The sequence below is a fragment of the Ceratotherium simum genome, chromosome X, assembly GCF_057802395.1.
Source record: "Ceratotherium simum simum isolate JZ-2026a chromosome X, ASM5780239v1, whole genome shotgun sequence".
Lineage (NCBI taxonomy): Eukaryota > Metazoa > Chordata > Mammalia > Perissodactyla > Rhinocerotidae > Ceratotherium > Ceratotherium simum.
Genome location: NC_141940.1, coordinates 114305201 through 114319385, shown reverse-complemented (window position 1 = coordinate 114319385; position 14185 = coordinate 114305201). Strand labels below are relative to the sequence as shown.

The window sequence follows — 14185 nt, the reverse complement described above, 5'->3', positions numbered from 1 at the left end:
AAAGTTTTGGTCAACGATGGACCACATCGACGATGGTGGTCCCATAAGATTAGTACCATAGAGCCTAGGTGTGTAATAGGCTATACCATCTAGGTTTGTGTAAGGACACTCTATGATGTTCACAGAACAACGAGATCACCAAGTGATGCATTTCTCAGAACGTGTCCCCATTGCTAAGTGACGCATGACTGTTCACAGCAAGGGTGGTGTCTGCACTAAAACATATGCTGAAATAGACCTGTCCATCTCCAAAGGTCACTGTGCCATTTTCTAACCAAATGGATGACACTTTTTCACCATCAGTGATGACATTTTCTTTGTTCGAGAATATTCTTTCCTAGTGGACACAGACTCTCCAGCCTTGACAGAGATACACATGCCAGCCAACCTGGCTACCCTGCCTCTGTCCCCACCTTGGCTGTGGGGTGACTGGGTGGGCCTGGGCACACCCACCTGGTCCTGCAGGAACAGCTGGTTGGCCACTTGTACGATCTGGTCCACGTGGATGATGCCCCCGATGCTGTTCATCTCCGTGTCCGAGAGCAGTGTCAGCACCATGATGGCCTCCACCAGCAGCTGCCGGTACTCGGGCTGGGGCACGCGGTTCAGCACCGACTCAACGTGGACAGCAAACTTGATCTCCTGCGGGGTCATCTGCCGAAGGGACCAGCGGGGGGTCAGGAATGAGTCAGGACAGACACAGCCCTGTCACCAGTGCTGACCACAGCCCCCACTGGGATTGGGGGCAGCTCAAACACTGCCTACTTTCTGGCCACTTTTCCAGATTGTGCCAGCAGGAATCCTCTGGAGCAGGAGGCTGACAGCTCTGCTCTGGGAGTCGGCCTGGTCCTAGCTTTATTTACCCACCCCACGGGACTGTGGCTTCCAAGCGGTAGGGACCATTTCTTATTTCTTTCTTCTTCATCATTCCTTGGGGCATATAGCATCATGCCTTGGGTGGGGTAAAAACTAAAAATCAATTTTTAAAAGAATAGGGGAAAAGAAACCAGGAAGATGGCTGCTTTCGGGCCAGAGGAGGCTGCATGTGGGTACACGAGTGTGGCATGTGGTTTTGCTCTTTTCTCTTCATAGGGGTTTAAGGGGCACATCTAAAGACCTTGGTAGTCAGAGATGCTGTTTCTGAGGGGAAGGAGAAAACGTGATGCTAATAAGTGTGGGAAAGAAAGTGCAAAATTTGAAAGTTAAGTGGCTAAAAAGATCAGCCCTACAGATGGCCTGTCTTTACGTAACAAGCTTGAAAGAAGCCTGAGTGGTCAGAGCCCGTGAAATGAAGCCCTTGGTGGAACCCTCGCAGGCCGCCCTTCGGGCTTTTCCCGTCATACCTCTTGTGTCGTTGACGATGGCAGCACATAACCATCGATGGACAGACCATGGCACTGGAGGCAGAATACACATACCACATTTCAGTCAGATTCCAGAACGTGGTTAATAAGTGTGCACGCACGCACACACGCACACACACTCAAGTTGCTCTGCCCTGGAAACCTGCGTGAGGGCTGGAACACGCCAGACTGTCAGAGTTATTTTGAGAGAGCTTGTTCTCACTGCCCACAGGCTGTGTTTTCAATGGAACAATTCTAGGGAAGCAACAGGCATCTCTCAGATCACGCAGGAACAATGCCCCAGGGCGCTACCGGGTCCTCCTCTGTGGAAGCGCTGCGTTTCGCTTGGCAACCCAGCCCTGGCGGCTGAGGCCCCCTTTGGTGCCATATTAAAGGAGATTTTCATGGCTCCTGCTGGCAAAGTGATAATTCTGTGCCTTTGCAGGCATCTATTTTTGAGATTTCTATAATAAGCACCAATCACAAAAGACTCAAGCACATGCACAGACATGCACACGCACACCCGTGTATATAAATATAAATCAAGCGTCGGCTCGATACAAGATGCTGCTTTTTCATAATAAAAGTGTCTTGGTATTGAGCCAGTGGAAGTCTGGATGGAAGCGTGTGATGCCCCAGGAAGCGTGGGGAGATTTTCTAGGAACAGTTTGTTCTGGTCTAATTGGCTGCCTTCTAAATCCCAGTGCCCTGGCTGGCAGCGGCGGCCCCACCCCTGTCCCCGATGGCCTGAGGACAGAGCGGCAGCAAACGCCTGTGCCTCTTGACAAGAGGCTGAGAACGGAGAACCAGAGGCCGCACGGGCTCTGCTCCCACGTGGGGACCGGGAGTCCAGCTGCACAAGGACAGGGACCGCTGTGACCTCCCCATGCCCAGCTCCCTGAGGAAGACCTCAGTCCCCACACAGCAGAGAGGCTAAAGGCTCCCCAATGGGCCAGGGGCCCCTGCCGCAAAATGACACAGCCGAAGGGTGCTGTGGCTTTGGGAAGGGGGCTGTAGCATGCACTCGTTTGTGATTACTTTTCTCTACTGTGAAATGAGCTAACAAAAATAGTTTTAGGAAAAAATCAGTCCTGCCCCTGGTTCTTGGTTTGCACAGAAGCTTTTAACTGAGGCAGACTGTCCCTCCATGCAAGGGGAAAGACAAGCTCTGGTGGGACCCAGGGAGCCACAGGAATGCTCTGGGGCCGATGGAGGAGGGAGGCAGAACATGGGTGCAGAGGACAAAAGAGCATGGCTCTCCCCGCTGACCACTCCTTGGCACTAGGTGATCAGGCGGGCTCTCCGGCACTCAGGTGCATGCAGTGGAGTCTGGGGCTGTCACCTTACATCTGTTTCTGATGACCTCTGCTGATATTTTAACAGCCCCAGGCAGCTGGGGAACGCACCCCTGTCTAAGGGCCACAGGCGTAGTGGGCAGCTGGCTAAGGGGAGCGGGTCTGGAGGATGCCCCGTCCTCCAAGTGGGGAAGCAGAGGCGGCCCAGGGTGTGTGGCGATTGTGCCTTCAGGGCACCTGAGACTTGGGGTCAGACTGGAAGCCCTCAGAACCCGACGTGGTGCCCTGCAGACAGGAGGTGCTCCATCATGTTGTGGAATGGCATGGACACCATACTTGCCTGAAAGTGCAGGAGGCTAAGGCCTGCGGGGGCTGTTCCGGGTCATCTACGTCATGGTGTTTTCATCCAAAGCTTTCCCTGCCTTCTCCGGTTCTTGTTTATCTTCTGACTTTTTTATGTTCCTAAAGTATGTCAAAGGTGGTCCCACACAACGGGGGCTGCCACCTTATCTAACTTGCTGTGGTTCTAGCCAGTGGTTCTCAACCAGGGGCGATTTGCTGCCCGGGGGACACTTGGCAAAAATGTCTGGAGACATTTTTGGTTGTCACAACTCGGGGAGGGGGTGCTGCTGGCATCGAGTGGGTGGAGGCCAGGGAAGTTGCTTAACATCCCACAATGCACAGGACAGCCCCAACAAAGAATTACTCAGCCCCAGATGTCAGTGGTGCCGAGGTGGAGAAACTCTACTCTAGGCTGTGAGCTCCCCAAGGCGGAGGCTGCGTTTGCTTGTTCTGCACTCACATGCTACCTAATACCTGTAGGTGCCACCACGCCTCACCAAGGGAGTAAGAAGGGATGGTTCACTTCCCTGGGAGTGTGTGTCCACAGCACCAAGGCCTGTGGGATGCAGCACAGCAGCCAAGCTCACCTTCTGAAGGATCTTCCACACCTTCTGGTAGAATCCCACAGGGACCCTGTTGATGGCCCCGTCCAGCCTTCTCCTGCGCAGCCACTGGCCCTGCCGCTCCCCCCAGCCAATGTGATGCCCGCCTGAGTCTGACGATGATGTGCCCGTGGGTGAGGATGGGGTGCTGGATCTCTGCAAGACAGACAGCACACGGCCTTCAGAAGCCCCATAGCTGGCGCCGCAGGGTCATGCTGGCCATAGTGAAGGCCGGCTCAGTGAACGAGTCAAAAACACCAGGTCACCACTTGCCCAGAGAGGGATGTGCTTCCTTGATTTGACCTTGGCCGTTTCTTGAAGCTGGATTAACTTGTTCATGCACTGATTTGGTTACTGAATTCCTTATTTGCACTCCTCCCCACCCCCAAGAAGGAGAACAGCATCAGAGGACCCTGACCTGGCAGGGGGAGGCCAAGTAGGTAAGGGTGTGGGCTCTGGGGCAAGGCTGCGAATCCCAGCTCAACACTAGCTGTGTCAACTCCTAACATTAGCTCTGGGCCTCGGCCGCATCAGTGTGATGGAGACACAGTCGGACTCCCTTCAGGGAGCTGTCTGAGCACTCACTGAATGAGGATATAGAAAATCCTGAGAGCACGCCTGCCTTGTGGTAAGTGCCCATGAGGGCAGCTGTCACTACCAAGGCCTTCTGGCATTGCTGTAGGAGGGACTAGGGAGAGACACCAGCCCTCGGAGCAGGTGAGCCCCTCGGAGGCGCCATAGCTCTGGGAGACAAATGCTGAAGTGCCCACTTTACTTCTGCAGTACCACAGAGAAGTGGTGGTCCGCTCCCCATAGAGCAGGTGCCACAGAGAATGCAACCCATAATGGAGCAGGGGGAGGATCTGGAGCCAAAGACAGAAAGTAAAGGCTGGAAAGCTACATTTTGTAGCGGGGACCTCAGAGATTATGGTACACCCACCCGTCCTTTGCAATCCGCTTTCTACATTGCCCGTTCTCAGCATGGGGCTTTATCCTAATCTGGGGCGACGGCCGCCAGGAACATGTGCTCTGCCGAAGCAGAGGGAGAGGGCGCCATCTCCTTCCCACCTCCTCGCCTGAGGCTGGACTGATTCTGGCCTCCATGAGGGAAGTGCTGAGGCAGGGCCAGCAGTTCTGCTTCTGGCCTCAGGAGCGGCAGGCCCACTCACCACTGCAGAGGCAGCTCTGGAGGCTCCCAGTGGGGGCCTGGAGAGCAGGCCTGAAAGCGGGGCGCGCTCAGCATGGGGGCAAGCAGCAGACGGGTGAGGCCACGCCGCATACCCTCCCTGCAGCAAAGCTCACGGCATGCTTTCCTCCGTGGATGGAAGTGTCTGCAGGTCGGGAAAGGGAAACCTTCATGCTGACACATTATCTTTGTTCTCAACTATCTGGCACTTTCATTTCTCAGTGCACAACATCAAATTTAAAGGTTTAAAATGGAAATGCAAATGTTAAGCACGCTAGCAGGGCAAGAGGCAGGAGTTTTCTCTATGTACTCATTTCGATTTCATCGGATCTTATTTTGAAAAGGCTGTTAAGCTGGGTTATTCCATTGGGCTCATTACTGCCATTTAAATATGGCAACAATTAGATACAAATAAAAGTAATTACAGCCACACTCATCAATGACTCAGCTGGTTTTCTCCTTCTAGTTTCAGGAGGAAGATTCAGGCTCGCCTCTGCAATTAGAACATTTCCTAGTCGTCCACTTGATCTGGGGCCTCACGCCAAGCAGGGGCATTATGAGGACAAAGTGCTAATCAGCACATGCGGGCAATGGTTCACAACCATGGCTCAATAGAAAGGCACAGAACCAATGCCTTGAAGGTTCCAGAAGCTCCTGGACAAACAAAGCTCAGTTCATGACCTTCTTGGCTTTCTTTCTAGATTCTCCTCAAAACGACAGTCAAATGAAAACATGTAAATCTGTTCAAATCTTTGGGAGTTAGGGATGAGGTGGGAGCACGAGAAGGGCAACAAGAGGATTTAGACATCACCACCAAGGAGGCGGCGGTGAGGAGGACAAAAGGTAGGACACAGTTTACCGCAGACTTGGAGGAATGCACGCTGCTGGACACAGTCTGGCTCACAGAAAAGAGCTACAAAACAAAGAGAGTCCGCTCAGTCATATGCAGTGACACCAAAGGACGCAAGCAGAGAGGAAGAACGTAGAACAGCACTGAAAATGCCCGCGGAAAGAAGGTGCAGAGGATGCGGGTGTACACTTCTCACTTACCAACCAGGCAAACAGCCCCAGAGATGGGCAGGGGCAGAGCTCTGTGGCTCCGTGCAATGGAGAACTTGGGAAATGCTCTTTCTCTGAGTATGACATGTTCCCACATTCTAGTCGAATGTGGAGAGTGCCTCATCAAGTTAGGACACAATTTATTTCCCAAAGTTACAGCCGTGAAATGTTAATCTTCTATGTTAAGAGTTGTGAAAAATCTACAGAGATCAACAAAATACCCATAACCAGCATTGAGCATCTGGCACCTACTGGCATTCAATAGATATTTGTTAAATGAATGAATAAGATCTGGCTGATGCCCTTTTGCCAAACGAGTATTTCTTCATCTAAAAATCTAGAATGTATCCTTAACTTGCATGGGGATAGTGCCTGAGCACACACACGTGCACCCACGGTGTTCTCACAAAAGTGAATAGAAATTTAAAATGCCATGGCATCTATTAAGTTTTGGACAGACAATAATATATTTCCTTGATGTAAGTGGCCAAATACAAAACTTGTACTGGCTAACTGATTTTAAACCCATCAAAGAAGAAAGGTGATCATTTTGTCCCCATAATATGCAAGGACGGCATTAAACAGAGGCGGAAGGAACCACCCATATTCACCCCCTGTCAGCCGCCATCAGCATGTGGGTAACCAGAGAGATGGCGCCACCGAGTGGCTGGCAAAGGAAGATGTTTGGAAAGTCTGTTGCTTACTTGGAAAGGGCATAAATTAGAAGGAGAGAGCACGCATGTTTTTCCCTGGGACGACACATAGAACCTGCACATCATTATGTGATTCCTCTACGCTCTCTCAGTCATGGAGACATTAAATCATTGGGAATGTGACTCCAACTTTCTGGAAGGAGGAGAAGTATGTCACAAGGGTGATAAGAGAATGGGTATTTTCACATTTTTTTTCCTTCCAGGGTTAAATCGCCCCAGGCGATCTGGGGACAGGAACAGCAGTATTCTTTCTACTGTTATAATCAATGACCACATTTTACTTTTCCCTATTTATTTCCCTTTTTCTGAACAGAAACGCCTGCCAAGGCAGAGCCTGGGACCATCTCTTTCACCAAGTATCCTGCAAAACCCAAGAATTTGATAAATGGATTTTTCTTAAAGGCATGGGGCAAGGTCATTTCTCCTGCTTTCAAGTCCAGCACTCTGCCTGTCCCTGGGGCTGCCTGTCCCGGGGCTGCCTGCTACGGCCTGCGGAGTCCCCTCTACCCAAGCCTGTTTGGTGGGCAGACCCGTTCCCCACGCGTTCAGATTCTTCATATTCACAGCCTCGCTTTCCACATTCAAGCCAGAAAGAACATGAAGCACACATGGTAAAGGACGGAACAAGACAAAGATTTTCACCTGTTCGTCAGCACTAAATCGCCTAGTCATCTGAAAGTAAAAATATATCAGGCAGTAAACAAAAACCAGTTTCGAATCAAGGATGCCCTCCTACTTGTACCACCCTCTAGACAGTCCAGGGACGTGTCGGTCAAACTACAGGGTGTGACCCACTAGTGCCTCATGGACTCAATCTAGTGAGCCATCATTTGAAATGGAGAAGAAAATCCGAGTGCATTTCTCCCTGCAGGTCATGGTCAGAAGGAAACTCTGTTTCCTACTGTAGATCACGGTCAAGCCCTAGCACAAGACCTGGCACACGAGGACTGAAAAGCTGTTGACTTGCAGTCCTGTGGGATCAGTTCAGGACTTCATCATGAAGTAAATCAAGGTGAACAAAGAAAAGAGACACCTGTGGCTGGTGGCGACTGCAGGTATCACAAGCATTCCATTCTATTTCTAGATTCCTCTCATGATTTCATTTGAAGGCCACATTTGATGGAGAGATGATTCCAGTTACCTTTTGCACGACTGTACTTTTTAAATGGCTGTGGCCCACTTGAAAGAGTGGCTCTCGGCAACAGAGGCAAACATGAGGAAGGGCGTTTTCCAGAATGTTCACATAACATGTTAAAGTGTACCACATGTGAGTGCACGTGAGTGGCTCTGGGACATCTGGTGCAGGGGTGTGCTCAGACTCCAGGACAGAAAGGCTCTCACGGCCTCTACAAAGTGCAGGCTGCACCCTGCATGCCCCGGGTTCTGTCACTTTCTGAGGTGAGCCCAGGTAGGAAAGCCATTTCTTTCCTGGCTGCCACTGCCGAGAGCGCTTCTTACCTGTTGCATCTCACTCCTCAGCCTGTTAATGCCACTCCTCTCGGTTTTGGTGACTCCAGTATGGCCCACCTCATGGATGGAGATGGCAGGGCTGGATGTGGAGGAATGGATAGGTCGCACTGGAGGGGAAACACACATGTGGTTCTTAGAGACTATACACCATCCACCCTGAGAGGAATGCGTGCAATGTGCTTATTTTTATCTGCATCTACCTCTCCCCCTTGATTATACAGTCCATTAGAGGAGGGAGGCCTCATCTGCCCTGGCCAGTGCTCTGTTTCCAGCACCTGGAACAGTACCTGCTACACAGCACAAGCTCAACGCGTGTTTAAGCAAATGGATGCAAGAGAGAACGTCGCTTAAGCAGCGTGCAGAAAACACTGAGTGCCCATGAAACCCTTTAATGAATTGGATAAATTTTTTAAAAATAATTTTTCACTTCCCCCAAATTTTCCTTGTAGAAAACTGAGACCACCCAATTAAGGGGCCTTGGGCTGGAGAGGGAAGTTCTAGGAGAACAAGCTGACCAAGGGCTGGAGGCAGAGAAGACGTGGCTGCCAGAGGGTCAGTGTGCTGCTGCCATCACAGGGGCAGGGAGGCCTCCATTGCCTCACTTCCAACCTGCGGCAGCAGCCTTGGGACACATGCTTGTCTGCAGCCCCGCCCCTCACTAACCGGTTCTCCAGACTGTGGTCACAGCGATCATTCTAAAAGGCAAGTGTGATCATGTCACTGCCCACTCAGAATCCTTCCAGGCCTAGCTCTGTCTTCAGGATAAAGCCCAAACAATCCTCCCAGCGGCACAAAAAGCCCCACTGACTTGAGCCCCACCTGCCCCTCTTAGCTCTTCACTCTGGGCCAGCCACACAGTGCTGGGCATTTACACATGCTGCTCCCTCCCGCCCTGCTCCCCTCTGTCAGGCACATCCTCTCCTTCTGCAGGCCCAGCTCAAAGGTCCCTTCTTCAGGCAGTATCCCCTGCAGGCCCACCTTCCAACCCAACCCACCACTGAAGCCACGGGAACGGAGGGCACTGCTAGGGGAGTAGAGACAAATAAGGAGCTGGGGACACCTACATTTAAAGGACAGCAAAAGGGGAGGAACCTACAAAGGAAACACAGTGAGTAGCCAGAAAGGGAGGAAGGACACCAGCAAAGTGGAAAACAGAAGCCAAAGGGGTCTGGGATGCTACAGTGGGATCTGTATGGGGTGGGCATTAGCTGGAAATATTTCTCAGATATCTCAGGATTTAATCAAAAGTCTAAGACTCTTTGAGTTTCCTAGTTTATAAAAATTGAAAAATTACAAAGGACAATTAACAAATGATGTTATATGTAAAAAGATGGGACCTCTTCTGGCCTAACTTGCAATTAGACATATTTTTGGCTTTCAAGTGACATTACTCGGGTCCTAGTTTCGTAAGCATCTATAGCTTTATATCTAATAACAGATTTTTAGTAATTATCTGTGTCAAATCACATACATTATTTTGATGAAAAGAACACATTAAATATTTATCTTGTATATTTACATGTCAAGGACTGTGCATTTGAAAGAACTGAAAATGACTTTTGGAAAGGGATCTCGAGCACTCTCCCTTCAGCAAAGGAGAAAAGCCACCAAAACACATCTGATTGCGCGATGCCGTCTTTGTTTGCCGGCTGGCACACACTCTGGGGAAAAAATATGAAGTACTTTATGTCCTTCTTATTAAATAAAAAGAGTGACAGCCCACACTGCATTTCTTTGGCTTGATGAAATAAATTCACAAATGTGTCTGCAAATCATTTCACTTTATTATGAAGAGGAGAAATGATAATTGCTTCAATTATAATTAGGGAGCATTTGAGAACAGAATTCCACCAGGACTTGGGCGATTATATTTCCTAGCAGTGCAAACAGGGTTCCGGTACAGATAGAACTGAGCGAGCAAGATGGGGACGAGGCGAACTCACTCACCAAAAAGGTGCTGTGAGGGTGTAGAGGGCTCTTCTCTCTGCCCCATGAAGTTGGGTAAGGGGGGTCTGGTTGAGAACACTTCTACGCAAACCAAAGGCGGGGCACTCAGGTGATGGGAAAAGACAGCCCTTTCATCCTGACCCCCTGGGCACCTCACCTCTTCCTAACACTTGTGCAGAAGTGACAGTACCTGGACCTACGGCAGGAGGGAGGCGGCAGGCCAAGATGCAGAGGTGTGCACACCACAACCACAAGCGACCACAGCTCTCCCAGTAAGTCTATGAGGAGTCACAAAGCCCTACAAGTCGGAACCTCCAACCTACGACTCTGTCCACCTCGGTACAGTAGGAACCTTAGCCTCATACAGTATGTCTCAAATTGTGATTACTGATGTCAATTTGTACATAAATGAAGCGGTTCCAGGCGATGCTGGACACGTCAGTCAGGCCCGCTCTGGTCCCCTCCCCACAGAGAAAAAACCAGCATTTACTTACCGCTTCTTTCAACTCCAAACTCTTTTCCACTTAGAATATGGTGCAAGAGATTTTTCATATCGAAAGGGCTGAGGTTCATCAAACTTTCAGAAGCTTCTTCTCCTAAAACAAACATCTTGTAAGTGTCCCAGACACAGGGCTGGTGGCAGGTACAGGTAGAGTCGGGGCGGCAGTGACAAAGGATGCTGTGGCAGGCCTCCCTGCTGAGGATTACCTCACCACTTATTCAGGGCTGAAATGGACTGATCCTTGGTGATTCTAAATGCTGTTGTTTAAATTGTGTAATTTTTCACACCGTAATGATCCTGATGTTAGAATGCATCTGGCAGTTGATTTATATATTTAAGTTGGTAGAATTTCGCCCGGTGGAGGTATTATTAAATGGGGGATGACATCTCACTGCAAGGAGATACAGTAAGGAACTTAGATGTCAGGAGCAGAGTGGAAGATTTCTAGTGCCTCATTCTCCCTGACATATGAAATTCACCACCCTGTGCTGGATGGCTTGGCGGAAGGTACATCTAAACTAGAGAACCCAGTAAAGCAGGAGCACGCGCAAAGGCTCAGAAGCCTGGGTTCCAGAATGCTTGGGCGGGGCTCCCCGGGAGGCAGGGCAGGTTGGGGCGGGAGCCGCAGGAGCCGCTGGAGTCCACTTGCGCACATGGCACCTGAACAGTTGAGGCTTCGCGCCAGCTCGGTGGCCATCACCTGAATGATCAGTCCAATCCGGAGTCGGAGCATCTCCACGAAGAGGCTGGGTTGCGCCCTGACGTACATCGCCAGGTAAACCACGATCTCCTGATGCAGACACATGTGGAGGCAGCGTTTTAGAGACCAGGGTGGTGGCAGAGAGGCCCTGGCTGCCCAGAGAAGGCCGCAGCTCCGCCCCTCCCCAGCCAGCTGACCTGTGTGAGAACGGCAATGCTGATGTCCTGCCCACTGGCTTCGTAGATGAGTTGTGTGAGCTCCTCGGGGGGAAGGGGCCTACGAAGGAGCATCAGGACACAAACACCATGAAAAATGCCCAGGAGTGGTGCCTCCTCGCCCTCCGTGGAAGGTCCCTATTTTCCATTCCACTCCTGAATGACAGTGTCTTTAAAAAGACCCTCTTCCTGAATGGGGGGTGGCACTGATGTTTTCCCCAAGATCCCCCACAAACCTGAGGCCCCCAGGCTGATGACTTACGCAGAGATGATCTTCTCCCGGGGCTCTGGTGGCAGGCCCACTGTGAGCTGCTTCTGGTGTGACAGCAGGTCTGTGCAGGCCTATCCATTTAGGAAAAAGGGTGAGAGGGCAAGGGGGTGGGAGGAGAGAGAGACATTAGCAAAACCAACAGGGAAAGGTCAACACCAATAAGATCATAAATTTATCTTTACAAACTTTATGACCCATGTTGTCATTTATTTGAAAAATTCATACATAGACCCCAAACTGAGCAGCCCAGGCAGGGCTGGGTCCTAGTGATCTTTGTGTCCCCAGTATGTGGCCCCAGGCCGGGGCCTGATATGCCACAAACAAGATGGGCTGTCGTGAGTCCTAAGATACTGTTGTTAAGGGTTAATGACCATATTAGAGTGCTAAATTGCCAGTGTCCCCACTATTCCTATATAACAAATACTGTCGCCTTACTCTATCACTGAACTTTAATGTCTGAGAAAGCAGTTCTGGATTTTGCAGGGCCTGCCTCGCGGTTAAAATATTAATGATGATTGTACTGTGGATGTGCAGAAATAAGCAAGTTGTTTAAAAGGGTGCCTGCCAGACCAGAGCATTTTCATTTTATTTCTTGGTAAACCTTTTTCTGAGCTAAAAAGGAACAAAATTAATCAACTTGAATTTCATTGCCTTCCAAGAGCAGTGGGAGGTCAGGAGAGGAAGGTCCGCTCCATATATATATTAAATAGCCGGTTTCCTTTACAAATAAGAGGTGTTTGCCTCTAGCTTTCGTAACAGGAAGACTGGAAGTGGGGCTAGAAAGGACAAACAGACAGGCTGCACGCAGTGCCTCTGACCTCAGCCAGGACCTCCACTTTCTTCCTGAGCAGGCCAGAGATATAGCGAATCAAACCCCACTCCTGGTTCAAGCCGGCTTTCCCATAGAGCTCGCTGAGGAGGGTGTGAACAGTGACTCCGTGCTGTCCAGAGAGATTTGTGTCCCAGCTGGGGCCCCTGTCAAGAGATAGAAAAACTGGAACATTTGAAGGCCGGATTCTCTTGCAGCAGAGCTCACCTGGCAGGGAGGGGAATGAATCGCTGTGCATTCTGCCAAGTGCTCGGGGCCCTCCCAGTGCCTCCAAGTCTCACCGAGAGGGCTGCATCTTACCAAAGCACCCCTTCTGTCTATTTGAAACAGAAGCCTAACATCAGGAAACGGTGAGATCCTGGCTTCACCCAGCCTTCTCGTCCTGGGAGGCAAGCACGGAAGTAGGGAAAGGAATGGAAGGGAAGGCAGGGAAGGGGATGGAAGCCTGTTCATGGTGATCCTGAGTAATCTGGGTGAATATAATCATGACCTGGCTTGCTGGAAGGCCAAGAGGAGTAGGACAAAGTCAAGGAGAATGGAGAAAGTTCAACCTAGTGAAGACCATCAACTTACTTTATTACATACAGAATGTATAAAATGTCTGCTTGGTCCTGTAGGTTCGAACAATCTTTCAGCTGCTCAACCAGCTTCTCACAGTCCACGTCACCATGGTCGTCCCTGGGCCACTGGAAGTCATCTTTGGGGGCCTGGCCGTACAAAAGCCAAAAGGTAAGGGAGAGGTGCCGAGCGTGTGAACTTTCAGAAGATCAGGAAGTGATACACCAACCTGGTCTTGGAATTCTGTTGCTTTCCTGGGCTCCAGGTTTTCAGTGAATCTTTTGTAGCTTTTTATTTATTTGCTTTACTATTTTTGATCAGTGAATCACTGTGGTAGTCAATGTTTGCAAGACACCGGACTGAACAGGTTAAAATATGTGTAAGTTTTATTTATGGAAAGTTCAAAAACAGGCAAAACTAACCCCTGGTGTTAGAACTCATGCTAGCAGTTACCTTGGGAGTGGATAGGGAGGGAGCAACTGGGGGGGCACAGAGTGTGGTTGGTCATTTACACGGGTCTGTTGGCTCAGTGATAATTCATTGAGCTCTGCGGTTACACTTTATACACTTTTCTCTCTATATATTTCAAGAAAATTTTTTTGAAAGCAAATCAAATACAAAAAGTATGTGAGTTTTAACCTAAAATTGAGGTTAGGTTAAAATATTCTCCAATAGATGCTGAATCTTTCTATTCAAGTGGGATAAAATCAAGAAAGATTTCTGGATAAAAGAACAAATTATGGGAACCAGTGGGGAACACCCTAAGATTTTATTCTCCTGAGGAATCTTTTTCCAGTTTTGTACCCTGCTCTGCAAGTAGCCTGGCCTTGGCTGGCTGGCACAGACAGGACAGGGCTAGATAGTGAGCTAGCTTCTTTCCTCTAGCGCGACACAGATTCTGATGAGTGGCTAGAAAGTCAGTAGCCTTTTCCTACACGCAAAATATAAAGGTTCGCATCAAATTCACTGTGCATACTGACACAAAGCAGATTCCAGACAACTAAGTGAGCGGGTTCACATGGAAACCCAGAATTTCTAATCCTAAAAGACCTGGATATCAAGAAATATGCTCTTTCTTTTGAATTCAACCATTTAAAAGAGTTCTTGGGACTATACCAGCATTGAAGAACATTACACTTTAGTGATTCTAAAT

At 49.7% G+C, this 14185-nt stretch overlaps 1 protein-coding gene across 5 annotated transcripts in view; it reads right to left on the bottom strand.

Annotated features, from left to right (window-relative positions):
• Window positions 1-14185, bottom strand: part of PHKA2 (phosphorylase kinase regulatory subunit alpha 2) — an 81867-nt gene that overhangs the window by 8273 nt on the left and 59409 nt on the right. For 2 of the 5 annotated variants that reach the window (XM_014791141.2, XM_087427660.1), the window contains exons 22-33: window positions 13048-13181; window positions 12464-12620; window positions 11637-11716; window positions 11357-11435; window positions 11120-11249; window positions 10452-10553; window positions 7999-8117; window positions 7183-7212; window positions 5628-5681; window positions 3568-3738; window positions 1344-1397; window positions 454-654 (exon numbers count right to left, since the gene is read on the bottom strand). In XM_014791141.2, the coding sequence (XP_014646627.1) occupies window positions 454-654; window positions 1344-1397; window positions 3568-3738; window positions 5628-5681; window positions 7183-7212; window positions 7999-8117; window positions 10452-10553; window positions 11120-11249; window positions 11357-11435; window positions 11637-11716; window positions 12464-12620; window positions 13048-13181 (1311 nt within the window). The remainder of the gene's footprint in view (window positions 1-453; window positions 655-1343; window positions 1398-3567; window positions 3739-5627; window positions 5682-7182; window positions 7213-7998; window positions 8118-10451; window positions 10554-11119; window positions 11250-11356; window positions 11436-11636; window positions 11717-12463; window positions 12621-13047; window positions 13182-14185) is intronic. The other 3 variants (XM_087427662.1, XM_014791138.2, XM_014791139.2) reach the window with 3 other exon arrangements.